Source organism: Phalacrocorax aristotelis, chromosome 1 (genome assembly GCF_949628215.1).
Source record: "Phalacrocorax aristotelis chromosome 1, bGulAri2.1, whole genome shotgun sequence".
NCBI lineage: Eukaryota > Metazoa > Chordata > Aves > Suliformes > Phalacrocoracidae > Phalacrocorax > Phalacrocorax aristotelis.
The window spans coordinates 72,723,375-72,750,755 of record NC_134276.1 but is presented as its reverse complement, the minus strand read 5'-3'; the positions used below and the strand labels follow the sequence as shown (position 1 = coordinate 72,750,755).

General features: G+C 43.8%; 1 protein-coding gene across 3 annotated transcripts in view; it reads right to left on the bottom strand.

Annotated features, from left to right (window-relative positions):
* Window positions 1-1,328: 1,328 nt before the first annotated feature.
* The window catches only part of CRACDL (CRACD like), a 65,946-nt gene continuing 39,893 nt past the window's right edge, over window positions 1,329-27,381 (bottom strand). For 2 of the 3 annotated variants that reach the window (XM_075093138.1, XM_075093149.1), the window contains exons 4-11: window positions 24,436-24,571; window positions 23,897-24,061; window positions 23,197-23,265; window positions 19,754-19,981; window positions 15,924-17,538; window positions 4,567-4,766; window positions 2,702-2,837; window positions 1,329-1,875 (exon numbers count right to left, since the gene is read on the bottom strand). In XM_075093138.1, coding sequence (XP_074949239.1) covers window positions 1,730-1,875; window positions 2,702-2,837; window positions 4,567-4,766; window positions 15,924-17,538; window positions 19,754-19,981; window positions 23,197-23,265; window positions 23,897-24,061; window positions 24,436-24,571 — 2,695 coding nt within the window. In that variant the 3' untranslated portion in view covers window positions 1,329-1,729. The remainder of the gene's footprint in view (window positions 1,876-2,701; window positions 2,838-4,566; window positions 4,767-15,923; window positions 17,539-19,753; window positions 19,982-23,196; window positions 23,266-23,896; window positions 24,062-24,435; window positions 24,572-27,381) is intronic. The other variant, XM_075093158.1, reaches the window with a different exon arrangement.

Genomic DNA, 27,381 nt, shown 5'->3' with positions numbered 1-27,381 from the left:
TGCCACCATCGCTGATGGGCTCAGCCTTGGCCAGTGGTGGATCCCTCTTGGAGCTGGCTGGCACTGGCTCTGTCGGACATGGGGGAAGCTTCTGGCAGCTTCTCATGGAAGCCACCCCTGTAGTTCCCCTGCTACCGAAACCTTGCCACACAAACCCAATCCATCCTCCTGTTTTTGACAATGAAAGGTGACCTGTCTGAAAATCGTTATCAGTGTCTTGAATATTCACATATTCCAACGCCCTGTTTCTTTACTCATTACAAAGTGCAATTGTCGTTACTGAGGGAGTTTCCTCCCTATCTCCTTAGAGAAGACAAGATTTCGAACCTGCAAATGCAAGTGTTAGGAAATCCTAGGTTTCCTCACGTCTCCCCACATTTTTCCCAAAAGACTGTTAATGCAACAAGAACAAAATCACGAATATATACATATATAAACCTAGGGAGCGCAGTGCTAAGGTAGTACTTCACATGTATATACTTACACAAAGTGAAATGTCTGTCTTAGCAGCGGGCATTTAATTTCAAAGGAATTAGCTAACAGGGTTTGTTGTCAACGTCTCTAACTCACGGGGAGGTCTTACAATATATTCAGAGTGATTTTGGTCAATCAGCAGCAATGATTTTTCTTGTCAGTCTCATTAAACAAGTGAAGAACCTAGGAGACTTCACGAGCGGGAGTCCCAAACTGGTGCGGGAGACTCAGAGCAAGGAGCATGAGAATTTTATATAAAGGTAGTAAAGTACAGAGGTGCTATACATAACTATTCTTTTAATAAGAATAATTAAGATTATGTAGGGGGTGATATGTGAAGCTGGCACTGCAGTGGAGTTCACAGTTTTCCCCAACATTTCAGTTTGGTCTCTAGCTGAAGGCTTTTCAGTTCTTATTTTTCAACTAGATTCATAACGTCCGTTGCTACTAATACGATCCTCCTAGTTAAGAATGATTATTTCACATCAAGGAAAACCAGTTGCAACCAGATAAAATTCAGGTAGGAACGTAACTGTGAATGCATTGATGAGCTTCCAACTGCAGTTCAGTTTCCTTACTGCTCTCCTGCTTGCAAACATTGTGCGACCAAGGCTGCTCACAGAAGGAACTGAGGAATTTTTGTTCATGGCCATGCATAAATGTGCATATTTGTGCCTCATGAAACGTAACCTAAGCCCACAAACCAGACCACTTGGCTCAGCTAGGCAAGCACATGGCTCAAGCAACACATTTTAATGGAGTACTCACTAGCAGCTATTCATGAATACCTCTGTGGTCCAAACAGCTCTGATAGAAAGATTGTCAGGCGATTCCAGTGAAGCACATCAAGAGAATCAGGATGTTAGTGCACAATTTATAAATGTAAGCAGAGAAAACCATAACAAATAGAAGTTTCCAGCAACAACAGAAGTTCAGAAAAGTTTAGCAAAGATCCTGTTTTGAAGCAGATGCCATTAAAAGCAGAAAATTCAGGCAATACGTAAGGCAAAGGTTTTATTTTCCAAAGCGGAAGTATGTCCTTAGCACATTTTAAGTAATCCATTGCCACTGCAATCCTGATTGCTACAAAGTTGAAGGTAAACTTTTTGACTGCACCTATTGCACGCTTTCTCCACAGCTGTATAATAAAACCCTTCTCCTGTATCAAGAGATTCTTCACTGTGATTAGCTGGTCTGTAGAAGTTCAGTTAAGTAGTTGACTTAATTATGAAAGATGCTATTTGTTCGCATCGTTCTACTTTATAATCTGTGGCATATCGCTCCAAGCTTGTGATTTCTTTTTGGCCAGTTCCATCCATGACGGCTGATCCGCAGCAGCATTACTGGCTTTCTTAAAGTGGCTTATTTCCATTTTATCCACCAGTGCTGGGGATGGAGCTACTGTGAATAAAACACACGGACATTTTATGTTTGCTTGCTGTGCAGCGGTACCCCCTAGCTCCTTCATTAAAAAACTTCCCATGGCTTGCCCTACAGTAAAAATTCTTTACATATCACATGGAAGCTTCTTCTGCAATACGTTATTGAGGCAATAACCATTCCACGCTCAAAAGCATACAATGTCTTTCTTATTAATAATGATATCTTTTGGTCCCTAAATTTACCAAAACCAACATGATGACCTGGATTCCTCGCCATGCCCTGTGTTTAACACCCACGCCGAACAAAGGCGAATCTTTTCATTAGCGAGAACATTCATCTGTGAATTCCTCCTTCAGCCAGCCCCTAACTCACAGGGATTTTATTACCTTCCAAACTTCTGCCCTCCTTTCAAATTTGAATTTACCAAATAGATTTGAAGTTACTGTGGGAGGACAAATGGGCAGACAGTTTGTCATCACATCATTCCAGATGTTGAGGAAACCACATTGAAACTGAATGCTACTGAAAATAATTTTGTGTGCTTTTTATGTTTTACACTGGGATAGTGCATTTGGGACCCCATCCTGTGAAATGGCCAAGGACTCTTGATTCACAGCTCTTTCAACACGAATTTTGACTGTTCTGTAATCTAAGTGGTCAAAAGAAGATGCCAACAAATAAAACCCCAGATGTGAGTGCTGAGAAGACAGTTTGCACTTGCTGATGTGGGGCTGGGGAGGGAATTACGATCTAGCCCCTGCTCCTTTTCCAGCACACTCAAGCAGGATTTCTTCTGACAAGGTGGTGAGATAACAGCCTACATTTTAAGCATTTTATTTCCTACCAGGGACATAATGTGACAGTGAATTGGTTCTCAGCAGCGGCTCCTTCACTTCAGACTTCGCCTCTTTCCCCTGTTCTTCAGCAGTGGGTTTAGGTGCCAAGTGTGCAGGTTTGCTCCATTGCTGCTTCACTGACCCCTAGGTGTAGGGAGGGATAAAATCCAAGTAATGCAGAGAGAGTGAGACCGATTTAGAAGAACCCGAGCAAAGGGAGTGAATGCGGTGCATGTCACAGTCCAAAACCACACGCGCTCTTCACACATTGGTCCCAGTCCTCTCACTTGAGTTCAGAAAGCTCCAGTGGCTTCGCGTTAGTGTCCGTGATACTCAACTTTACAGAGTTAAACTATCCCTCTGCAGCTCTTACTCGTAATGGCATCTATGAGTAGGATATTATAGTCTTCAAAGCAAAAGGTATTTCAAGCCCTTTGCACACCTCTACTAACATATATAGGATATGGAAACAGCCTTGTTCTCTCCTGTTTGCCTTCCACCTCCCAAATTTTTTGGGTTAGGGCACTGTATTTTTGGAGGGTTGACGGTAAATGGATTTTCCATAAAAAAAGAAATCGAACACGTCTTCCCATGGACTTTCTTGCCAGTATCAAAAACTACCCTGAAGTGATAGTGCCTGGTGCCATGTGGGAGAAGGAGAGAGTGGGAGTAGTGCAGTGGCACCAAGCCTCGCATGCTGCAGTCAGGAGCATCTTGGCGTGTTTCCCTGTTAGCTGATACAGGGAAATAAAACGCATGGCATGAATTTTGGGGAATATTGCCAGCTAAAATCTGGAGTTTCCTCTTCTGACACAGAAACTGTATTTTGGGATCATTTAAACCCTTGGTGTGTTAAGTGCTATGACAATGTTCAGCATTACTGCAGTTCATAATCTTGCCTAGACGTCTTATCAGGTATTATTTCTTGTTAATCTAACCGCTGCTATTTTTCATCATCTAGAGATCTTCTCTTATTCCAGGGCATAACACAGCTATCTGGGTTTCTAACAGCACCAAATGAATCAAGAAAGTAGGTCATTTGCACAGGGAATGCTATAGTGGTGTACGACACACACGCTCCTGCATCAGTGCAGGGTTCCTACCGTGCAGGAGGTGATGCAGGCAGCGCTTGCACGCTGCTGCCTCTGTGAGCTAGCCCAGTACCGGGGAAGCCTTGTCAGTGTTCTGGATTAATGCCAAGTGCTTCTGCTAGCACAGCTTTGTCATCTGGGAAGATCCCTTGCTACAGGTATCACCCTCTTTTGCACGGGATCTTTGAAGAGGCAGCGTCAGCCCATATTCCATGGCACCACATGGGCGCCTGAGTTATCCGTATACAGAGAACCAGAATTTATATCTTGGCACTGTCTGCAAGTGCGAAAGTTATTTTTATCCTATTTCACTTCTCAAGGCTCTAAAAATTGTTACCTAGTAGCTTCTGGGACCAAGCTGTTCATTCAGTCTTAAATCAGTCAGGAGGTATAGGAGGTTCAATGAAATGCTGTGCTTAGAAGGAGAGGTAAAGAGAATTTATCCCCTCTGTACTGAGGAAGATCTGAGACTGTACAATTTAGCACTAAATCTGGTAAATCTGGGTATTTTAGCACTAGATCTGGTAAATATGTATTGGGCACCCAAGAAATTTAACACACCTCACATAGTTCCAGGATTTCTTGAGATATAAAATTACTTACCTGAACGATCAGAGAACTCTGAATCTGTAACACATTTCCGAGAGCAGTGTCTCTGTTACTTATTATTATACTAATTAAGTATCTGTAATTATTATGGCATGAATGGTAATATAGCAGTAGGTCCAAAGACTACTACAGGAAGGTGATATGAAAGCATCACAAATTTGTACTGTAAGTACCTCTGTTCGTTCCTTCTCTTTATTCTGTTTCTCCGTATCTGACTTAACATCCGGAGCCACAAGTTTTTCTCTGTCGAGTTCCTGCTCCTGCTGCATGCCCCTCTGCTTCTGTCTTGCTATGAAAATCCAGGCTGGTTCTGTGGGACTGTTGGGATCTCTTCCGGAGTCTCCAGCAGCCACAGGGGAAGGCATGTATCTCTCTGTCAACAGATTTTTTACATACATGGTTATTTGAAAGAGCTGTAATTAGCTGGCACTTGCTCAATATGCTGATTGGTCCCAGGACGTGTGACCAGCCTGGGTAAATTAGAATTCTGTTTAGTTTGGTCTCCAGAGAGCAACCTTCCTGTGCTCACTGAAGTAACCATTCTACTGGTGAAAAACACTTCACAACCTTGTTCAGTTACAGTCGCAGTGTCACTGCCCTCATGTGAGAGAGATGCAGAAACATGAATCAAAGTTCATTAATCTACCTATTTTCCAAGATCTCTCTTTCTGCTCCCTCCTCCCATCTGCTTCATGGCCTCTGAGAGACAAGCAGCAGCCGATTCAAAGCAGGACACAGCCGGACCGTGGCATGGCAAAGGCAACCCACTGCCAGCTGCGGTGGCCCTCGGCTCCCACTCTTCCCATGCCCACACAGCAGCAGCCGATCATAGAATTGCAGAATCACAGAACGGCAGGGGTTGGAAGGGACCTCTGGAGATCATCTTCTCCAACCCCCTCTGCTTGAGCAGGCACACCCAGAGCAGGGGCACAGGAACGCGTCCAGGCAGAGTTTGAATGTTTCCAGGGAAGGGACTCCACAGCCTCCCTGGGCAGCCTGTGCCACTGCTCTGGCACCCTCACAGGAAAGAAGTTTTGTCTCATGTTTAGCTGCAACTTCCTATATTCCAACTTGTGCCCATTGCCCCTTGTCCTGTCATTGGGCACTATTGAAAAGAGTCCAGTCCCATTGTCCTGACACCCTCCCTTTAGATATTTGTAAGTATTGACAAGATCCCCCCTCGGTCTTCTCTTCTCCAGGCTAAACAAACCCAGATCTCTCAGCCTTTCCTCTTAAGGGGGACGTTTCAGTCCCCTGATCATCTTGGTAGCTCTCTGCTGGAGTTGCTCAAGCAGTTCCCTGTCCTTCTTAAACTGGGGGGCCCAAAACTGGACACAGTACTCCAGATGTGGCCTTACCAGGGCAGAGTAGAGGGGGAGGATAACCTCTCTCGACCTGCTGGCCACACTCCTTTTAATGCAGCCCAGGATACCGTTGGCCTTCTTGGCCCCAAGGGCACGGTGCTGGCTCAGGGTCAATTTCCTGTCCACCAGCACTCCCAGGTCCTTCTCAACAGAGCCGCTAATGCCTTAGTCTGGCTCCTGCCTTCCTTCCATCCCTTTAGGAGCAGCCTCCCCTGCACAGCCCCTTGGTCCCTGCATGCACTGTGGGTGTGAGCACTACAGTCTGTCTCATCACACAGAAATACTGCTAAAACCACAGCATTAATTCATGGTCTTTTGACGCAAGGTTTACTTTGACTTATCCCTGCTGACACTGACTGTGCTTTCCTCTGGGGCCCGTCACTTTCATCATGCTCTACCAGAACTAAGACTTCATTAAGACAAGAGAAAAAAAGCGCTTCCTAGAGTAAAGGGTCAAAAGTGCTACTTTGCTGTCCTCACAACTGCTACCGAGGGACGAGCAGTACCCAGAGGTATGGGGAAGTGAAATACCCTCCATTCAAATATTCAGTGAAGGGAAATCCTGTCTATACGGTGAGCAGAGCTGGATCAAGAAAAGCACCTCTGCTCCTCTGTTGGCTCCAGCCCCAGCTTCTCCACGTCTTCATGGGCTCAGTTTTCCAGAGAACATGGAGCCTCTGCTCATCAAAACTTGCACAAAAATAGCTTTTTTTTAGGTGATATGGCCTGTCAGCTTAATATGAACTGTCCTTGCAAAACTGTTTCTGATGAAGAGCAGAACTATTCAGAAAGTATCCATAGGCCATTACTTTTAAATCCATTTGTGAATGCCATTTAAATGAGCACAGTTTTCAGTATTATCAGAAATATGTTTTGGTTTAAAAGAGGAACGAGAACAGTGCTGACACCCTTAAAGATGTGTTAGAGCCATGACAGGGCCATAGGGAAAGACGATTTAAGCTTTCCCAGCTGTTTCTGGCCACTAACATACCCAAATTTGTGGAAGGCTATTTCACAGCAGAAGTTATGCTTCTCATCCTCAAATCACACATGGTCCTGCCCCTAGGAAAAGTCTGTTACCTAGCTAGCATCCTTTGCAGGGACCCAGGAGATGGCAGAGCCATCCAGGAAGGATTACTGTCCTGGTGTGCCTGCCTGCTTTGGGGCTCAGCTGCTGTGCTGGCATAGAGCTGGGCCACCCAGCACAGGACCCCATGGAGCTGTCGGATGTGTTTCTGGAGGGCTACAGTCTAGTTTAGAGGAAAGTGGCCCTGATCAGGAAAGCAGGCAAATGTCTCTGAAGGCACGTTTGAGATGCCTTATGAAGGCATAGGAGATGAAATGGATGATGCTCTCCCAAGAGCTGCAGTCTGCAAACTCAGGCACATTATGAAAAGCCCACAAACTTTCTTTGCTCAGGGATTTTCTCAAGTCACTGTTGCACCTCACCAGAGACAGACTAGTTATTTAAGCAAGAAAATATTGTAAAGCCTATGTCAGCTAAAAACCACAAAAAGAGAAAGCACAAATTTTGCTTTAAGGCCAAAGCAGGATGTTTTGCCAGCTGATGCCTGCATTTCCCTTCACATTCACCTCATGTGATCTTGCAGGGAAAATTCTGAAAGAAACAAGCCAAAAAGTCCAGCTGTGCAAATGCAGTACAGATAAAGCAGGGCCCTTGGACGCTGAACGAGCTTCCTTCCCTCCTGCATGGCAAGCTACTTCAATTCTCTGCATCCTACCTACAACAGGTCTTTCCATGCCAGCAGCTGTTTCTCCCATAATCTTCTTTTTGCTGGCTACCCTCAGTTTGTTTTGTCTAATTTTACAGAATGATAGAGATTAAGGCTAGGAGAGATTTCAAGATGTCACCTAGTCTAGATAACCCTGATTTCTATTCCTGTCCTCCAGTGTGCCCACAGGCTTTCCAGCTTGGTAATACTTGCAAATGTAATAAGCACACACTTAGTTCTGTCATCCATGTCCTTAAATGTACTGAATAGTGTCAGACCTAAGATGGCCACCATCTAATATGTAAACCATTAGTTGGCACACTCAGTAGCTTTGAATCAACCCAATGAATAGCTTCACCGAGACTGAATTTATAGGAATGTCCTATGATACCAGTTATCATTTGATTTGACTGCTGTTGAGCAAGCCGTGTTGGTTGGAACTTATACCTATGTCATCTTATGGACTTAGAAATACCTCAATTATTCCCTTCTGTATTTCATATTATATTAAGTGGTATGTAACTCCCCTTCTCCCTCTCTCTCTTCTCCATCTCACCTCCCTTTTCAAGATGTGCCACCTTCTGGGGCCTTCCGTTATCTTCCTCAGTTTGCCAAGATAACCACTAGCAGCTCAAGGACTGCTAACCCAGCCTCTCTGCGTATCTTAGGACAAACTTTCTTAGGAGCTTCATAAGTAAACCCACACAGCTGAACTGATGTGATGTCTGCTAATGCATCTGCCATCATGTTCCCTCCTTGGCTTGTAGACCATGCCCTTGAACCCATCTGCACCCGACTACACCTTTTTAGGTCATGAGCAATTTGGACAGGACCTGTTAGTGCACTGCCCAGGTGCCACACTTCATCAGTTCTACTGTGATGCACAGATCAACTGCCACTACTGACAGTGATGGTGATGCCTAGTGTTCCTCAGAGGTGAGGGTCCCTCACTCAGTACATAAAGTAGATTTTCATTTTAGTTACCTTCTGTCTAAATTAGTCAACTCATTTCCCTATATCCTGTAATGAATGCCTATCCAACAGTTAGGCTCAATATTATGACGATACTTCCCCACTGAAGCCTCCTATGCTCTGCTGAACTCATCCTGTAAATCCATCCCATCAAACACACCCTTTCCCCCGGGTACAGGCCTCTTCTCAGTCAGAGAAGACTGGGCTGCTTCTCTGACTGTACAGCTACAGACACGACACCACACGCATCCTTTTCCACCACCTTGTTACCTTCCTTCGCTGTCTGTAGTATCTCGGAGCTCACAAACACCAACATCCTTACCCTGAAGGCCCTTTTCAATCCACCCACCAGCTTTCCCATGATACTGGGAACCTGGCTTTTGCCTTGGCGCTGCTTGTGATGTACTTCTTAGTCTCTGTGATTCAAAATCATCCTTTGTGTTTTGTCCCATTTTCCCTGTCACGCCACAGGAGCTTTCTGTAAACACCAACTGAACCGCACGTTTTCCCTGCTCTGCTCCCACCACACAATCAATACCGACAAAACGACTGCTATGCCCAGGCTGTGCTGCATGTAATGGTCTCATTTCTACCTGTGCTCCTGTTTCTCCGTCATCCTCATGTATTTAAGATTCATCCTCCTGTTATTTCAGTGTGCATTGCCTAGCACAGCAGGGTTCCCAGTCCCACAGTGATATGTCTGGAGGCCACTACTGTAACGATGTTTTTCACAAGGCAGATACTGTAATGAAGGCATCAAGCACTTTCACTCTTCAGACAATTCTTCCTGTTGAGACGCCAGACATCCTAGTCATGCCAATTAGAAGGCAGCCAAATTAGAGGCAGGTATCATCCCATAAAAGATGGTATCAGAATGTCCCTGTGATAGTAGGGAACAAAAGGTCTTTATCATCATCTTTAAAGATTTAATATGTATCTGTATGGGCCTGACTTCACACAGTAGAGTAGGATGACCTAAAGAGGGTCAAGAGCTGATCTTCTGGGAGGGGCTTTCTTATTTCTTTAAGCAATTAAGACTCTCCTGTGAGAGTCTTTGCTGCAGAAAGCCAGGCAGGCAAGGCAGGGCAAATGCCTTCTCTTCAGAAAAAAAAATAATCAGATGCAACCCCGGAAGGATTTGCTACCTCATTTGTCAGCCAGAATTACCGTAAGGGGTAGAAGAGGCATATTCACTATTATCTTTCCCATTGCCCAGAGGTCCTTTATATCCTCCCATCTCCAACTAGAGGTGGTTTCTTGGCAGTGTATGTGCACTGTTGTTCCAGCCAGAAGAATGAAAAGTGGTGAAGTAATCCATGAGATAGCACAGGGAAGTGAGTTGGCAGTTTAAGCTTATCTGAGATTGTTCTATGAAGCTCTTGGTACTCTGAGGGGCACCAAGAGGCCAAAAGCTTTCTCAGGAAGCAGCTATTTGCAAGAGAAGTGCTGGTTGCACATCTTCTTCATCAGTTCAGTAACTGTCTGATCACCTCGAACAAGCCCTCCCTATCTTGTCTCATCCGGTCATGAGTAGTCCGCACACTTTTACAGTTCATCACGTGGCTAAGCACAGCATTTAAGGAACCAGATAGCCAAATGGAACCAAAAGTACTCCAAAGCACAATCTAATTCCTGTTTCTGCTGCACGTCATGTGCACAACAGCTAGCACAACAATTGTCAACTGGTAAATGCCACTTTTAGGGTGGAAATGTAGTATGAAATGCAAGCAGCAGCATCCTCCGTTGGAAGCTGTGCCGGTTTGACAGGCCACAGCCACCACAAACGCTCCATGTTTCACTTCTCCTCTGGTGAAGCAGGGCTGAGCCTCTTGCTTCCACATTACATTCGGGACATTTTCTGAATAAACTTAAAATCTGAATCATATTCTTCAGTTCTTATTACAACATGTTATGTTAAACAATATGCTATTCAACTCGTTACTTAATAACTTCATAAGCTAATAAAGGATATTGCTGGCAGCAATTTTTCTCTCATTCACTCGGTTTTAACCTTGTGATTGCATCTTTCCCTGATTTCCTTTGAGCTGGCTTGGCCTGAGGCTTTTTGAAAGACAAGCGAGCCTCTTCTTCTCCTGGGGATAAGTCACTGACAATGGCAAGATACCAGGTCAGAACTTGTCAAGCCGCTCTGTGCATAATGTCACCACATATTAAAACTAGCATTTAACATCGGCTGCCAAGGTCTGCTGCCACTTGAAACCACACCCAGAGGCTGCTGAAGCCCCCCCTTCACCTCTTTCCCACAGTCACCAAACACACACGGGCACTCGCAAGGCCAGCCGCTCCGTCTGCGTTCTTCACCGTTTCCACAGCCTCCAGACTGACCACTGAAGATAAGCCCTGAAGCCAAGTGAACCACAGCCACCTGCTCAATTCCCTCCCACAGATCAGAGCTCTCCTCCGCTGGGCGTGACAGCAGCAGGGCTGGCTGCCTCAGTGGTCCCTAACGGGGGGGAAATTCCCCCGCTGCAGCCCCATTAAACAAAGGTATCTGTTTCCTTCAGTGTCTTACTAAAGCAGCTTTTTCTTTTCTTTTTCTCGGACTAAAGCTCTGACCTCTTAGGTGAAATTTCTTCTGCCTAAATATTACGGAAATGAACATGTACACTTCTCATTGATACTTGGACATTATTCTTTACTGTGTGTCAGACTGGTTGTGTGAACAATAAGATGAAGATAAAGCATTTATCTTTGTGTACAAAAGGAGATCTATGATTGACTTGTTATTGTGCATTGGTTTATACACACACAGAGAAAGTGAAAATACATACCTATTTCTGTCTATTGACAGGCAGGTATACTCAGTGCATTCAACTGTATCTGGGTGTGTGTGTGCTGCTTATACAGATAACCACAGCAAAGTCGTATTTAAACGTTACCCTGAGATTTAGGGATTGATGTGGTTTTTTTTAGAGATGGCCTCAGATATTGTCCCCTTTTTCTTTAAATCTAAAAGCCTTTGAGCGCACAAAATATAGCAGAAGCTCTTTATAACATTTAAATCTTGTACCTGAAAGTGAACATCTTATGCCTGCAAGAACTGCAGAGTGGTTGCTTTTGTCATACATCTGTGCAGACAAAAGGTCAGAGGCAGAATATTAGAGCCTTTTGAAAGTCATACCTCTAACAGCAAGCAGAGCTAACTTGTGGATTCCCTGCGTATTTTAAAAGCAAACATACTGAAAACTAATCCAAACAACTTTACAGAGGGAGATAACCCCCCCATATACAAGTGTAATTCTTTTACAACACTGCTTATGCATGTATATTTAATTCCACACTGTTGTATCTTTGCTCATTTATAAAACACCAGTTATTTTAAGGAGAGATTTACAAATGCATACGGCATTTACTGTATCCTGGCCTGCGTATTTTCCTTTCTTTATTAAAGCACCACGTGCATTTCTGTCAGTGTACACACCCAATTCCTTAATTTCAGACAAAGCTATTCCAAGAGATTTGGCTAAGTATTTTTGAAATTTCTTTCTTCTCTAAGCTGCTCTGCAAGGGATTTGACTTTTGGTTGGATCTATACTGCCAATTCCAGGAGAGTCTTTTTGACACAAGAAACTGCTATGTTTGCATCAAAGTCTATACTTCACTGCTGGAAAACAGCCATATTGCAAAACAGCCTGACACAACCAAAAAAGCAACTTCTTTTGGGGGGAAAAAAAGAAAGAAGACAGCTTTCTTTTCAGCTGTAGCCAGAACAGCATTAAAGCAATGTCTTTTTTATGTAGAGAAACATTTTTGTCATTTCAGAGCCTGCATTTGCCAGAAAATACACACCAATTTCCTTCACCGTGGCGTTCAGCATCCCTCCCTGAGTTCCCTTTCTCTCTTAGAGCATGTCTCCCAACTACAGCTCATCAGTTGCTGATTTTTATATATCCTAATATGCACATTCACACAGGTATTGCTTATGGTTTTGCTCTTGCTTAACCTGTTAGTATGTGCTATTTTTTTCTGCCCCTTATGGGATTTATAGCAAAGTGTAACAGCTCCAAACAACACGGCTTAACCTTTTAATACTTGCAAAGAATTCTTTAGCTCCAGAAACTTAAAAATTACTCCTCCTGGAGTGACTAATTTCACACAGCCATTAAAAAGCTACCTTGCAGCCTCACAGAGGCAAGGCAACCCCCCGCTAGTTCTCCAGAAAGCTCTGGAGAGCAGGAGTGCTGCTTTTGCCGGGGGTGGTAAGCCAGCATCACACCAGCCTTCCCGTTGCCTTTGATACCATAAGTACTAAAAAGCTGAAAATTGAACTGAATGAACCAAATTGCTCCTGCTCACCCCATGACACAGCAAACTGACCTCTTCAAGATGAGTGTGCACGGGAAGGGAACCGCACCCCCTCACACCACCACTTCACAGCTTGTCTTCTTGTTCAGTGCAGGGATTTCCTAACACGCAACGTGAAGAAACTCCCTGACAGCATGAAGTGTGTCCTGATGGTGACCACAGCTCTTTGAAAGGGCTTATGAACTCAAGGAGTATGAGAGGGCTGGGTGCCAGCAAGGGTGGCTGGACAAAAAAAGTGGGTGTCCCAGCAGATCAGGCGGCCAGGAATGGCTGGCAAGCCATGCGATCCACAAAAGGCTGTGCTGGTCGCACTTGTCCGATTTCTGCTGCTTGCAGTTGCAAAGACATGCTCCCAACTCCCTGGGCTCAGGCAAATGTTTCAAAGAGCTTAAAATGACATTTGGGCAGGGGTATTGGTCTGCTAAGCCCTCATTGCAGCTGGGTTTGTTCAGCCTGGAGAAAAGAAGACCGAGGGGGGATCTTATCAATGCTTATAAGTATCTAAAGGGAGGGTGTCAGGACAATGGGACTGGACTCTTTTCAATAGTGCCCAATGACAGGCCAAGGGGCAATGGGCACAAGTTGGAACACAGGAAGTTCCACCTCAACATGAGACAAAACTCCTTTCCTGTGAGGGTGCCAGAGCAGTGGCACAGGCTGCCTGGGGAGGTTGTGGAGTCTCCTTCCCTGGAGACATTCAAACCCTGCCTGGACACGTTCCTGAGCCCCCTACTCTGGTTGTGCCTGCTCAAGCAGGGGGGTTGGACAAGATGATCTCCAGAGGTCCCTTCCAACCCCTGCCGTTCTGTGGTTCTGTGATTCTGTTTCACTTCTGGGGTCACTGTGCAAATCCCCCCACCAATGCTGGTGTATTGCCAGGGCAGTCAGAGGAGATGGGCACACCTTGCTCACCCACAACTTCAGGTTGCCAGCTCAGGCTGATATGGCAGCTTAGCACAAGTGGGTGCCTGGCCACACATCTAAGAAGAAGGGTCTGTGGTGGGGCAGAAAGGACCTCAGGTCAGTACAGAGCAGACTGCTTTGTATTTAGAATTAAACTCTGAGTCCTGGCATGCCCACATATCAGAACCCACTACAAAGCTACACAAAGCTGGAAATATGTGGAAAACCGTAGCACCTTTTATCATTTAAGGTGATACAATAAGAATGGTGGGGCAGTAGGTAACGAAGAGTACTAACTACCATCACAGACCAATCTGAACCACCATGCCATACAACCTCAGGCCATACAGATTTGGCGTAATACTGTCAGGTGGAAAGGAACATGTCCAAAACAGGGCTCCTCGACCTGCAGCCCCAGGTTCAAATTCTAGGTGTGTGCACCCCTGCCAGGTGTCCTGTGACACGGCTCTTACACACCCTATTTTGCAGAGGACAGTCCTGAGCCTGGGGACAGGGAGTCCTCTATGCCTCAGGGCTGAGGAGCAGAGGAGAAGCCTGGAGGAGAAATGTGCTGCCCGGCTTTGTTTCTTCCCCTTCTCCCTCCTCCAGTGCTTGCCATCTTCCACCCTGCTCCTGCTGCAGGCACCCTGGGACTCAGCAAGAGCAAAAAAATTCTGTGTGCAGGAGCACTGGTATTGCCGCTGCTTTCCCCTGTCCTCTGCCAGACTATCCCTACCATGCTGAGTCTCCTCCTCGCTTGTTCCCGTATGACCCTCCCCAAAATCTCAATGGATTGGGTGTCACTACAAATAATCAACTACTCCTCAGGCAGGGCAGGGCAGAAGGGAAAATGCCCTTAAAGGGAGTGCTGGGATTATACAAAGGGAGAGCACCTTGCCCGCAGGGTGGGGGAGGCACCAGCTGGATGACTGTGGGAGCTTTGTCTGTCCGTGGAGGCAATGAATCCCCTCCTTTATGGCTGCTGGGAGAGCAATAAACTGTAAACATGGCCAGAGCCCTGCAAAAGTATCTGCGATGCTGCAGCAGATGACACCTGGAATCTGCTGCCACTCGGGGTGTCGGCAGGCTGCCTTTGGGCCGGGAAGAGATTTTTGTGACCCAGCAGATCAAGTGGCCTGCTGTGTCCTGAGGTCTTCTTTTGGCTTGGTGTTCCCCCAGTCTGCAGCTCAGAGACTGACCCCAACTGGAGAAGAGCAACCGTGGAGGGGAGCTCTGCAAAGGCACAAAGAAACCTTTTCATTTGCTTGGCCAGCATCTCCTCCTCACGTTCTTAACAGCAAACTCATGACCAGACAGATTCAGGGCAGGGAAGAAGTTTCTCCCACATATCAGAAGACCTAAAGGTTTTTTTCTCTTTTTGGCAGTTCTCTGAAGTGAAGAGCAGAGGTCTCCTCCTAGAACTGCTTGAGCGTACTTCACCTAACTTGTTTACTGTCATTGCGAAGACCTCAGACAGTGGTGCCACTTCCAGTCTTTTCTGTTCTCTGCTTTGTGTAGCACACAATGTATCAGTCTCCAGAGGACTGTGGGGGTTTATTTTTTTAACTCTAGCCCAACTATATAATACAGAACAACAGGGTGAAATTTAACAATCTGCAACAGACATGATCTTACAGTCTCTCCTTGCTTTAAACTCCAGGAAGCTGCAGGGTAGTTAATTTTTGTTTTTAAACAAGAAATGAGTAATGATAAATATGGATAAATTAATAAGCAAAGCTCACAGGAGACAATAAATAAATGGTGTGTTGAGCCTGCCAGGCAGTTACTAGTATTTCTGCCTCAATGCTATGGTGAAAAAGAAGGTCTAGAGGTCTGAGTCGCTCATCCCACGCAGGGCATTGCACTTAATGTGTGCTCCTGGCTTCTGAACTGCCATACAGCAGCTCTAAATGGGGACAGTTAGTGGCCTGATATTTCTGTTTCACGATACTTGCTAATGCACTTTAGTTTTTGAGTGTCACTTTAAATAATGCCCTGAAATGCAAAAATCACAGGCAAAAATATCGTATTCTGTCTGCAGCTTCTTCCCTGCTGTCCTTCTGATAATCTTTTCAGCAAGGGAGAATCAGGGAGCAACATCACCGAAAGCAGAGCCGTCAGCTTGCGCTTACCAGTGTTGTGATTGATACAGTAGGGCTGCCTCACGCTCTCCCATAGGTAAGGTCATTCCTTGCAAGTTAATGTAACTTTATAAAGTATCGGGAGTCTTACCAGGCACTTTACAAGGATTTGACTTTTTTTCCAAGTCTCTGTCTTCATTTCTGGATTCAGGAGAAGGAATAGCTTTGTCCTGCTTCTCCTTGTTTGCAGTAGTATTTGGAGCGGTTTTGTTTTGCAAGGCTGGTTTTTTAGGCAACGGAGGTTTGCTACTAAGCTGTTCAGACGACTTTGCTTTGAGTTTGATCTTCTCATTTAAAGCATCACCAATACTTGTATCGACTGTTTGTTTGATCTGTACCTTATCACCTTTTAGAAGGGAAGTCAATCCCTCGTTTTCTAAAGCAAACTCTGCACTGTATCTTTTAATCCCTTTTGATTCTGGTGACAAGTTGTCTCTATATTTCAAGGACAGTGAGGTGGATCTAAGTTTCACTTGAAAAGGACTTTTATCTTCACAGCTTGGCTGATTCTGAGATACCACCGAAGAATCACTTGGCACTGGCACCGCATCAACAGCTGGAGAAACGCAGCCAGACAAAACTTCTGTAGGTTGGCCTCTGTTCTCCGAGTCGGACTCTGGCAACAAAGCCTGCTTTTTGTTGCTACTTTTTGCCTCCTCCAGATCTGATCCCTTCTGCAAGTCTTCCTTCCACTTCTCATTTCTTGAGGAGACCTTTGCTTTGGACAGGAAGAATCCGGTATTTAATGTGCTTTCCAAGTCTGATCTTTCTGGGAAGTGTAGGCTTCTGGTCCTTGGTCTCTCCCGTGCAGGGGAGACAGAAAACTTTCTCAAGGCATTGAGTTCATTGGCTGCTTTTTCAGCTTTCTTCCCCAAAAGTTCCTCCTTGTAGACCAGTGACTGACTGTTCTCCTTACCAGAAGCAGCTGCCTCTTGTGCAGTCTTTGTTTTCTCTAGAGAGCAGGAAGCAGATGATCCCATCTGCATTGAGGAAGCAGGATGTGAAATATGGAATGGGTCTGTGGGCTGGAAAGAACCTACGGAAAATTCCTTGCTGGACTCTGACAACAGAGCAAACTCTATCTTTGTCTCTTTATTACTGGGCATTTCCAGAGTTATCTGATCATCCTGCTGTATATTTTCTTCTGACCCTTCCAAGGAAACAATACTGTTCTTATTTATTGAAATATCTTCTTCAGATGGTATTTTATTTACTGAAAATGCAGTAGGAGGCTCCGTATTTTCTTGATTTAAAATATTGATTGACACATCACTCACATCCCCAGACAATTGAATCAGTGTTTCTGAGGAATCTTCTTGCTTTTGTACTTCTCTGTCTGGACTGGGGTAGGAAGAAGTTGAAGAGTCTTTGCCTTCTAACAGCAGTGAGGACTCAGACTTCACGCACGTTGTTTCCAGTGTTGGTTGGCAGCCCTCTGGTTTATTCTCTGGTAGCAGGGCTTCCTGTACAGCAGCAGACTCAGAAGTAGGCTGAGTCATCGCTGGTCTCAAAGCAGGGGGAAGGTCCTCAGGCATTCTGGGCTTTGGCCAGGAAGCCACATCCTGTGCTGCAGCTGTGTCGCATGGTGGTTCTTGATTGCTGGGTTTGAATACAGCATCTGGCAAGCCTGTCTTCATCTCCTTTTCATCATCCTCTTCTTCTTCTGGGGTACAGCTCAAATCAGTCAGAGATTCAGACTGGGCCTTCTGCAAAAAGAAATTCAGAAAGCTCCATCACCATGTACAGATTTACTTTTTTTCTTATTCATCATTGCATTTACAACCAAGATCTTACAGAGGAAGGCAGTACTTGCCTCCAATGCTGAGCTCGCTGTTTTCTTAACCTACATACTGGATGCTTTTTTATTTAAGCAGAACCTGGAATAATGTATTTAACCTATATAAAAGCAATCAGGGACACTTCCTTCTGCACAGCTAGTGCTTTCATGCCTTTATAGATGGGAAGTTCATCAAAACAATGGCCGTTGGACCGTCCTTGGCACTTGATTCCCCAGAGCATACTGGATATGTTGTGTTGCTCTTGGGCAAAAAGCAGCACTTGAAAGAGAAAAATCTGTCCCTTTGTATTTTGCTACTGCATACTAGCATTAAAAATAAAACAACCCATTCTTGCATTACTCTGAAAAGGGAAGGATACATAGAAGGAAAAGCAGAAACCTAACAAGTCCATCCGGTTATGACACTCTATGCCAGCTGAGTATCTACCCCCATGTGGCAGCCATCTGTCTAATCCTGCTGCCATACTGCATTTACAGCCTTGCCTCCTTAGTGTAGAAGTCTTCTTTTTCTTTCAAGTTAGACTATTTGATAGAAGTTTATGAATGCATATGTAATTATCTGTGAGGTCTTGTGATTAAGCTTCAGGTAAGGACTGGCTAAATATACAGGATTACCTGAAAGCACATTATTAAGCTGCTGAATACGTCTTTCCAGATGGTGCCTGTATTAGCTACTGATTAGTTTGTTGGGTAAATATATACTTCAGATGTAGGCCCTAATTCTAAGAACAAACAACTTGCACTCTGAAGATACTTTCAGGGTTCTTCCAACTTCTTGGTTTGCAAGTGCAATTGTAAAGACAGAGCTGCAGTGCCGCTTGCATTCACAATCCATATACACAGGATCATAAATGCAGAAGGCATCAGTTAGCCAGAAGCGAAGTGCACAGGCAGAGTCAGGCAGGAAAATATTAAAAGTTGTATTATCGAAAGATGTGAACACTGTCCATGGAAAACCAGGAGGGCTCAGTTGTCTGGCAGCTTATAGGCAGACTGGACAAAGCAACTGTATTTCAGTAACAATGTTACAGTGGAAGAGGAGGCTTCATCAGTGAGTTACTGCTTTACATGCTTTTCTAAATAACTGGCCTCATCATTGTTGCTCGCAGCAGTGCTCGACCGAGCCCAAAGATCACTCACAGATTTTGGAAAATACAGAATATCAGGTAAGTAATATTTAGAGACAGAGGGAATAACATTCCTGGTGTTAAGTGAGCCAATTTAATGGCTTTAATGTATTTAGAACATTGAAGGAAAACACAAACAATAAAGTGCAAATACTGTAGTAAGAGCTGCAAACTTCAGTTCTAAAAAGAGGAGAGAGAGAGGGAGAGGGAGAGGGAGAGGGAGAGAAGAGAAGAGAAGAGAAGAGAAGAGAAGAGAAGAGAAGAGAAGAGAAGAGAAGAGAAGAGAAGAGAAATTAAGCTATGTCCTTCATAAGGTATGACAGAGAATCAGATAAATGGTGTTTTAAAAGGATGGTTTTAAAAAAAATTTTTTATAGTATACACCTTTTTTTTTTTTCTGTAGAGACTTATTTTAAGCCTCTGTAGCGCACCTAAAGGCTTTACAAGTTTTGGAGCAGGGAGAGGGCTGAATTCCAAACAGTCTTAATGTACAGAATTTGTCTCCAATTCATAGCTCACAACTTATTTTTTCTGTACTTTTTGAAAATATAAGCCGAATTATATTTGGAAATTAAAACGGCTCTTCCATCAATAGTCTCTCAAAAACTCAAAATTTTACAGGATCTTTCAGGCTAGGAAAAGTACACAAGTTGACCATTACAGTCTCCAAAAAAATTTTTTTAAGGAAGAAATGAAGCACTCAGCCCCAACTTCTGCATCACAAACTAGATGCTAAATTGTACTGCATGGTAAATTTAAGAAGAAATTGTTACATAAACTGCTGCATCGAGAGTTAACAAGTGATCTCATAATATTTAATCTGTTCCTAGTGTCTACTCCAGATACGTTGCCTCATAAAATAACAGCTATTAAAACCCAATGACATCTCCATGCCACAATCTTACTTTTCTTATCGTATCTGAGTTTGAAATACAAAGTCCAGTAAGAACTTCCTGGTTTTGCGTCAAAGGTGACACTGTTTATTTTCACAAGTACCTGAGAAAATCTTCTCATTTTACTGGATCTCTGGTGCCGGGGTTTTATTAAAAGCTTGTGTTTAGCAGCAGAATTATCCAGGCAAGAGGAAAGCTCAGGTGGAGTGTCAAAATCGGCTGCAGGCGAGATGGTACTGTCAGATATCTGGGGAGCTCCAGTTTCAGCACTTCCATGCCTAGGAAACAGCTGACTGTCTGTAGAGTGAGATCTAGAAGGATTCAATGTAACCTGAAAAAAAAATAATCCCCAAATAGAGAATCAAACAAAGAAACGAAGACATGAAAATAACAATTCTACAAATAAAGGGACATGTTTATTGGCATTTGAAGTTTGCCTCTTTTTCTTTTTGATACCTCTTTAAAATATATTGCATTTCCTAATGTTGCATGTGGAGTACTGGTGTTAGCAATTCTGCATTTTAGCTGCTTGAATATCATGCTATACTGTCCAGAGGGAAGGACCAAGTCACACTTAACTAGAACACCTAAAGCACACAAATACATGAACAGTGTGTTTTAGGAGACAGATATATGAAAAGTACTCAGTTACAGAACCTACAGGGCCAGTTTCCTTTCTGGGTCTATTCTCCAGCATCTGTGCCTAGGTTCCTACCTGTAGTTATGCTGGACTGGAGCATCTATAGCTTCCTATACATCATCATGTCCCTTCCAACTCTACAACACCCTCCTAAAGACAAAAGAATCCAACGTCAGTGGCATTGGCACTTAAGTCAGCTTGCGTTTTCTCCTCATGTATTTATATCTGCAAAATAATTAGGGAGTTCACCTGAAACATAAAACTTCATTTGTAGACTATTCTGGGGAAGGAAATGATGGACGGTTCCTACTAGAGGCCAATAACCCATCCAGAAACAACTCCTGAGTGCTCCAAGGCGTGCAGTACTTTCACGAAGCTGGAATCCAGCTTGTCTGCACGCTTCACCAAAACTACCCTAGTCCCAGGGCTGATGCAAAAAGGAGACTGAGAAATTTATGAAAAATGACCCTAGAAAGGGTTCTTCCTTTCTCTTAGATGCAGTTTTCGCAAATAGGCAAAACAATATTTCTAAACTATCTGTCATGGCATTAACATGACTTCTGACAACTCGTGACAGCACTCTCTTTGTAGGCTTGAAATTCCAGTTCATTTCATTAGAGGAGCTTTCCTCCTTTGTCATGCTTTCTTCTTTCTTCTTTTCTTCTTTCTTCTTTCTTCTTTTCTTCTTTCTTCTTTCTCTGGAAGCGGTATTTTACTGAAGGGCACAATAGTGTTTGTCTTATTTAGGGAGGGAAAAAGCATCAGCGTTTTCTGCAAGTAGAATTCTGCATTATGCACTGCAGCCAAAAGATACTCTGTAGTGTAGTGAGGGCCTGCTACAGCTTCCTCAGTGGCCAGGGGAAAACTTCCATTCATTTTAGTGGGGGCTGGATCCACAGCTTCTGATCATGCTTTCTATTTAAGAAAAAAAAGTAGCTCAGCCATGCTGAATAATAGATGCTCTCATTAATTTTCACGCTACAATATCTGCAGTCTAGTACTCAAACATGACTAATGTACAACAAACGATACGTGGCTGCATTATACATTAGTACCTAACAGTGAATACATTGACATTTCATTTCAGCTCCATGATAAAGATGCAGCACATGTTCTCTTTCAAGGCACGTCATTATTTGCCTGCCTTTCTTCTGGCTTCTGCTTTTCCTCGAGAACTTTGCCTGTCTTCTCATTGGCAGTGCTCAGTGTTGGCCATTACACTGGAAAATCAAGAATCTGGTTTGTTACTTGAATTTCAGCAGCCCGAGTGAATGCCAGCTCTGAGCCTGCTGCAGAAGTTGCCTGTCCCACAAAGTCTGGCTCTGGTGAAGCCTGCTGGAGGAGGGGATGGCTGGCAGACCCCCCTTCTCCAAATATCATGTGCACGTGGCTCAGTTGTCCTTCAGCTGGTGGGTGGCACAAGGTGGGGGCCATGATGGAGCCCCATCCCCAAAGCCTGGATGAGAGAGTCGCGATCCCTTTCTCCCTTCTTTGATCCAGGAAAGCTTCCAAGACACAGCAGGGTGTCACTGCTGCCCAAAACCTCAGAGTTGCATTGTGCAAAACTCCTCAGCCCTGCGAGATGGTCTCCTCTGACTTCTAGAAGCAGGGCTAATCTCTCCAAATGCCAGGTAGTAGACCCTGTGGTTTGGGAGGAAAGCCTTCAGATGGGGCTGCTTTCTGGGCCCCAGAAAATACAGGACTTGGATGAAGAGAGCTCTGAGCTAAATGGTGGGGCATGTGGAAAAAGCTGAGCAACCGTACAGTCACCACCATGTCTCAGGAGTCAGCGAGTGAGTCAGAGGGATGTTAATGGGATAACAGGGAGACATAAATCCTCCTTTGCAAACATGGACCTGGACTGGACAAGTTTACAGTGAGCCTATGCCAGTTTTCAAGAAATACCTTCTTCAGGTGTTCCATTGTTTTTCTTTAAAATATTAAAATTTCACTGTATATAAGCAATTTTTCAAACAGCTTCATGTGGAATCTAACAAGTGTGGCCAGAAATCTTTGCTGAGCCCTGCTGCAGCTGGCCTTGAAATACATTTTGCATAATTACTGAGGAATAGACAGCTCAGGACTAGCTTCTCTATTTCCTTTCTGCAATCCCCCTCCGCCCCTCCTCCTATTTCTAGAAAACGCTTTTCCCTTTACCCCCTGTGTTGTTTCCACCATGACTCCAGCTGTGGACAACTAAAAGGGACTCTTCAGATCCTTTCAAAACCACCCTTTAATCAGCCAGAACGGCTGGCTGCTGATTGAAGAAAGCCATCTATTTGTCTGTACTCAAGTCCTGAAAACATCACCTCAGCAAAATTCACAGCTCGTGCTGGCTCACGTGGCCAGAATCTGACTGAAGCCTGAACCTCAGACTCCTAAGCAGCGATGTCAGCCGCTGTCGGCAGGCAAACATTTTCTAAATCAGCATGTGGTAACCTTGCACTTGAAGTGAGGGGATGGGCAGATTTCAGAGGATCTAGATGTTGTTCATGGCTCCTCGACAAGCTTCCTCCCTTATCCTATGCATGTAACCCAAGCAGCCTTTACTGCAGTTTCCCATCTTTAAAAAAAAGGATACTGTTTCAGTGTCTAAATCTGGTTGGTCGCGTTTGGAGATTAAATCATGTCTGTAAAGTTTGCTAAAGGATATGAGCTGTTCTAGAGGGCTTAATTATTATCAATGGGAGATTACTTGGTGTCAGAATTATGTTGATAAATAATTATAGCTTTACATTAGAAGGACAGGCATTAAAAAAGCAAAGCAAACAGGTAGGCATGCAATTACATACATACAAGGTTGTTTTTTGCAGAGACGGGTAATAAAGTAATATTTATGCCTTACATTTCTTTAAAAGACTACTACGCATAATTGCTTGGCTCTTAATACATTTGGCAGAAGTTACCTGTTCTTCTTCTTCACTGCCTGTTCCAGCTAAACTCAAAGAGCTAAGGTGCTTGTGAGAGTCAGAGAACTGTGGGATGGAATGAGGAAGAGATTTCAGTAAAAGATGACAAACGAGATGGATATACTCACAGAAACCATCTACACAAAGTGCACACAGATACTGACAACCTAAGATGTTTTTCTCTATAGTCTTAAGGATTAGCAAGGACATCGCAAAGTGTAAGACATGCAGACAAAGAATGAAATAATGTATAACAAAACTATCATTTAAAAGCAAAAACTGATTTCAAATTCTTTTATGTTTCTTTTTCTGATGACAGCCTAGAAAAACATTGAAGAAGATAGCTCTCTTATCAGCACATTCACGGGAGAATATAGATTTTTCAGGTTTTTTTTTTTTTTTTGTGCCTGGCAGCTCTCTGTAGTCCCTAAAAAAAACACAGCATCCCCATGCACACACACAAACACATCCTCTCCTTCCTAGTTCTGCATTTTCCGGTGTGATATTTATATTTTAACAGGAACAGAATTTCTAAGTAGCAGTTTACACAGAGAGATAACATTTTCCCATTTTGAGTAAGGCATTTCAGACATAAAGTAGTGATACATATAGCAAACCAAATAATGTATTCTGCCTTCCACACAAACGTAAAACAAGTCATTAAACACTGATTTTTGTCAACACCAGAACTACTCACCCTTGTTGTTGTGTCTGAGTTCAGGTTTTCATGGAGCAAAGACATTTCTGGAGGGCTCCTGGGTAATCCGTCGTCTTCAGAACTGGTCCCAGCATCCTCTGTTCGCTTTGCATGAAGTCCAAATGGAGGCGGAGGTCCCATTTTCATCGTAGGCTGGAGTTTCAGCTACAACGTGGCAAAAAATACATTAGCACATGATAGTGATGGAGGTTTCCCCAGTATATTTTTTAGCTCAGGTCAATGAGTTACCTTTATTTTAACTTCACAACTGAATGATCCAGAGCACAGAACATCTCACTTTAGATGTTCTCTTAGGGAGCCAAACAACCTATCCATTTTTTCAACTGTCACATAAGTAGAACCATGATATGATACTGCTGTCTAATTAACAAATGCAGCATTTAATGTAAGGTGCAGATAGATATTACTTACTAATCAAATGTTCAACGACAAATATTATCCCAAAAAATCAAGCCTGGAAAGACATTCCAACTCTTGCATTTGAAAAAAACTTTTAAAACTTATGTTGTGTAAATTACCTGTAAAGCTCTAATCCGATCAGAAACATTTTCTTGAGAAAACACTCTTACTGGCCTTGCAGGCTCTTGCGCAGTCTCAGGAATGAAAATGCTATCATGCGACAAAGCTCTGCTTCCCATAATACCTTTACGTGTCCTAGAATAAGATAACAAATGAGTGAAAACACACAGACTCTTCTGCCAGTCGTCCTACTCTTAAGCCAGGTGGTCTGTTGAACACAGAGTGGGAGATAGGTGTGTGTAGCATAGATCACACGCGAGGTTCCAGACCTCGCCATGAATACAATACAGTCATCCAGGCTAATCTAGGTAACACCTTTAAAAACCAAACAAAAATTTGCAAATGCTGTTATCTGTCACATTAACAAACTGAATCAAGATTGAAGACAGTTTAATACCAGCAACTGTGTTACATCTTATGGAAAAGCTACAGCTCCTTGGCTAGAAGCCAGCAGCTGGGTGGCGTGACAGTGCCGCGGGGAAGCCTGGGTGCAAAATGAAGGGAGTTCACATAAATGAGCTTGTACCTGAGATGGACTAACTTCTTGCTAATGTAAGTACGTGTCCTGCAAATGACTGACCAATACCATAGGAAGAATAAGTGCGTTTTACTATTTAAGCGTGGTACAGCATTTAATGTATCTCTGCCATGCAGGTCATTACGAAAAATATTCCAGGCAACATAGTTCTCGCACAGAACCATTTGCATAAATCCTTACAAGATGCTTATGAGGTCCTGTGCTCTATATCAAGATCCCTGGGATTTTCCTTTATGAGCCTGGGGGTCATATTTTTTCATGGACACTCTTTGTGGGCTGGTGAGAAGAAGCAGGAGATGCTTTGTGGGTAGCTTGTCTCATATTCTGTTTCCCACTTTTGATGCATGTGGTATATAGCTTCTTTTGCAAATGTTACCTGTGGGGCATGAACACCTTATTTCCTCAAGGGAATGGTACAGGAGACCCACAGACAGACAGCTACCTGCTAGGAGGTCTCTTGTGCTCATTTTCCTCAGCTTAGCTCATGGCCTAACTGAGCAGGGACCAAAAATGCGTGTACATGGCATTTCTTCTACGACTCCTTTCTTTAAATTTTTTTAAGTAAGACAGCTATGAAATGGCAAACCAGAGTACAGACTACAGAAACATTTGGGTTCATGTAACTATCAAGTTAGTTGAGCAGATACTAGAGAAAAAAAGAAAGAAAAAAAACAAAGAGAACTGTGTATTTTTGGATCTTAGATACTGGCATAGGGACATTCAGGAACACAAACAAACAGGGCAGAAAGTAATATTTTCCTTGTAACGGCTGCTATAAATATGCTTTATAAAACAATGGCAGGAAAAAGTTGATCTGTATTCCTGCTGCAGAAGGAAGGGAAGCCTGCTGCTTCTGCTTAATGCGTTAGAGACGTTAGAAGAACAATTTATCTAAGCGAAAACGTGATCTCTGCAATGCATCCAGGGTCAGACAGATCCATAGCAATTTGCAAAGTAAGTGCCAGTCAGAGCTGTGATGGCTGCTCAACTCACCGACATTTTACAAAGACTGCAACGGCAGCCAGATAAGCACTGCTGTTGCATGGGCACATTTATCCCAGCATGCTACCTTTGCTTTCTCTTTCTAGCAGACGCGTACCTCCTGGATGTGCAGTGGAGGTACCTTAGATGTCTCCTCAGAGTATGAGTGTTCAAATTAATGTTCCTTCCTTTCAAGGAATTTCCTGGTCTTTGTCTGTCTAAAAAAATATTAAGAAACAATAATGTAACAACCCTGCAAGTAATGGCACGGGAACATGGCCAAAACAGCAGAAGATCGTACCCACTCAGACACGACCTTGCTGAGTCGTGCACGAGGCAGAGGAAATCTGATCATCCATGTCTTAAAAATATGTTGTCGAACAACAACGGTTTAGCCAACTGTTAGACCTGGTGCTGCCAGCCCGGAACTCCTGGGGCTTCAAGCTGTACTAATATTACTGCTGCCAATGGCACAAAAGACGGGCACACAAAAGGAAAAAAAAGAAAAAAAAAAGTAATAATTTCCTTTGGATGTTTGGCGCTGCCTGGTGGCCGCGTTGTATAACGTCGTTTTAAATGGCCGGGATGGTTTGCCTTTCCCACCCCGGGGCACAGCAGGATCTCTTGCCTGAGGAGCAGGAGGCTTCTTCTGAGAGGCACAACGTCCACCAATGCAAGGACAAGAACTTGCTTTTTAGGCAGCCAAGGGGCTCTTTAGTCTGTCTCTCCATCCAGGAATACATTTTAACTTTAGACTGGGTTTCTCATGGTTACCTTTCAGTAGTGGGTATCGGTTTTGGCAGCGCCTGAATGAAGACAGGATTTTCAGAGGCAGGCAGGTACAAAGGCTGGGATTCATCTGGTCTAACTTCAGACGTTAAACCACAGGTATCTGCATCAGAGCTGGTCACCCCTGGCTCCTGTTTTCATTCAGTGGGGAGAAATAGGCACTTCTAGAGCCTGGCTCATCTGAACAACTTCGGACATCTACACAGGAACAATACAAGCTTCCTCAGTAATGTTGACTTCTCTCTGCTGATTATAAAAGGCAGCCGGTGACTAACTCAGACGTAGACATTTGCCCTTTGGTCAGATGAATCCCAAGTATACAGAGGAAATAAAGGCTTCACAACCTCTGGTTCCTGCTGATTTCAGTTGCAGTCAGCCCTTTATCCCTTCCGTGCCTTCAAAACCTGGTGTAAATGGTTAGGAATCTAAATTTCTTTAACAATCCTTAGGAGTTACATTTTAGGGGCATAAGACAATCCTTGTAAGATACAAGCTGAGTACCTAATTCATTTTGAAGATGGGAATTACATTCTTTTGAAACAATAACCCAAGGCTTATTTATGATTGAATGAAAGCTTTTTTAGTTATTATTTCTTGCTGTACCCCATCCAATTCCCTTGTGATTTGTCTTACATCA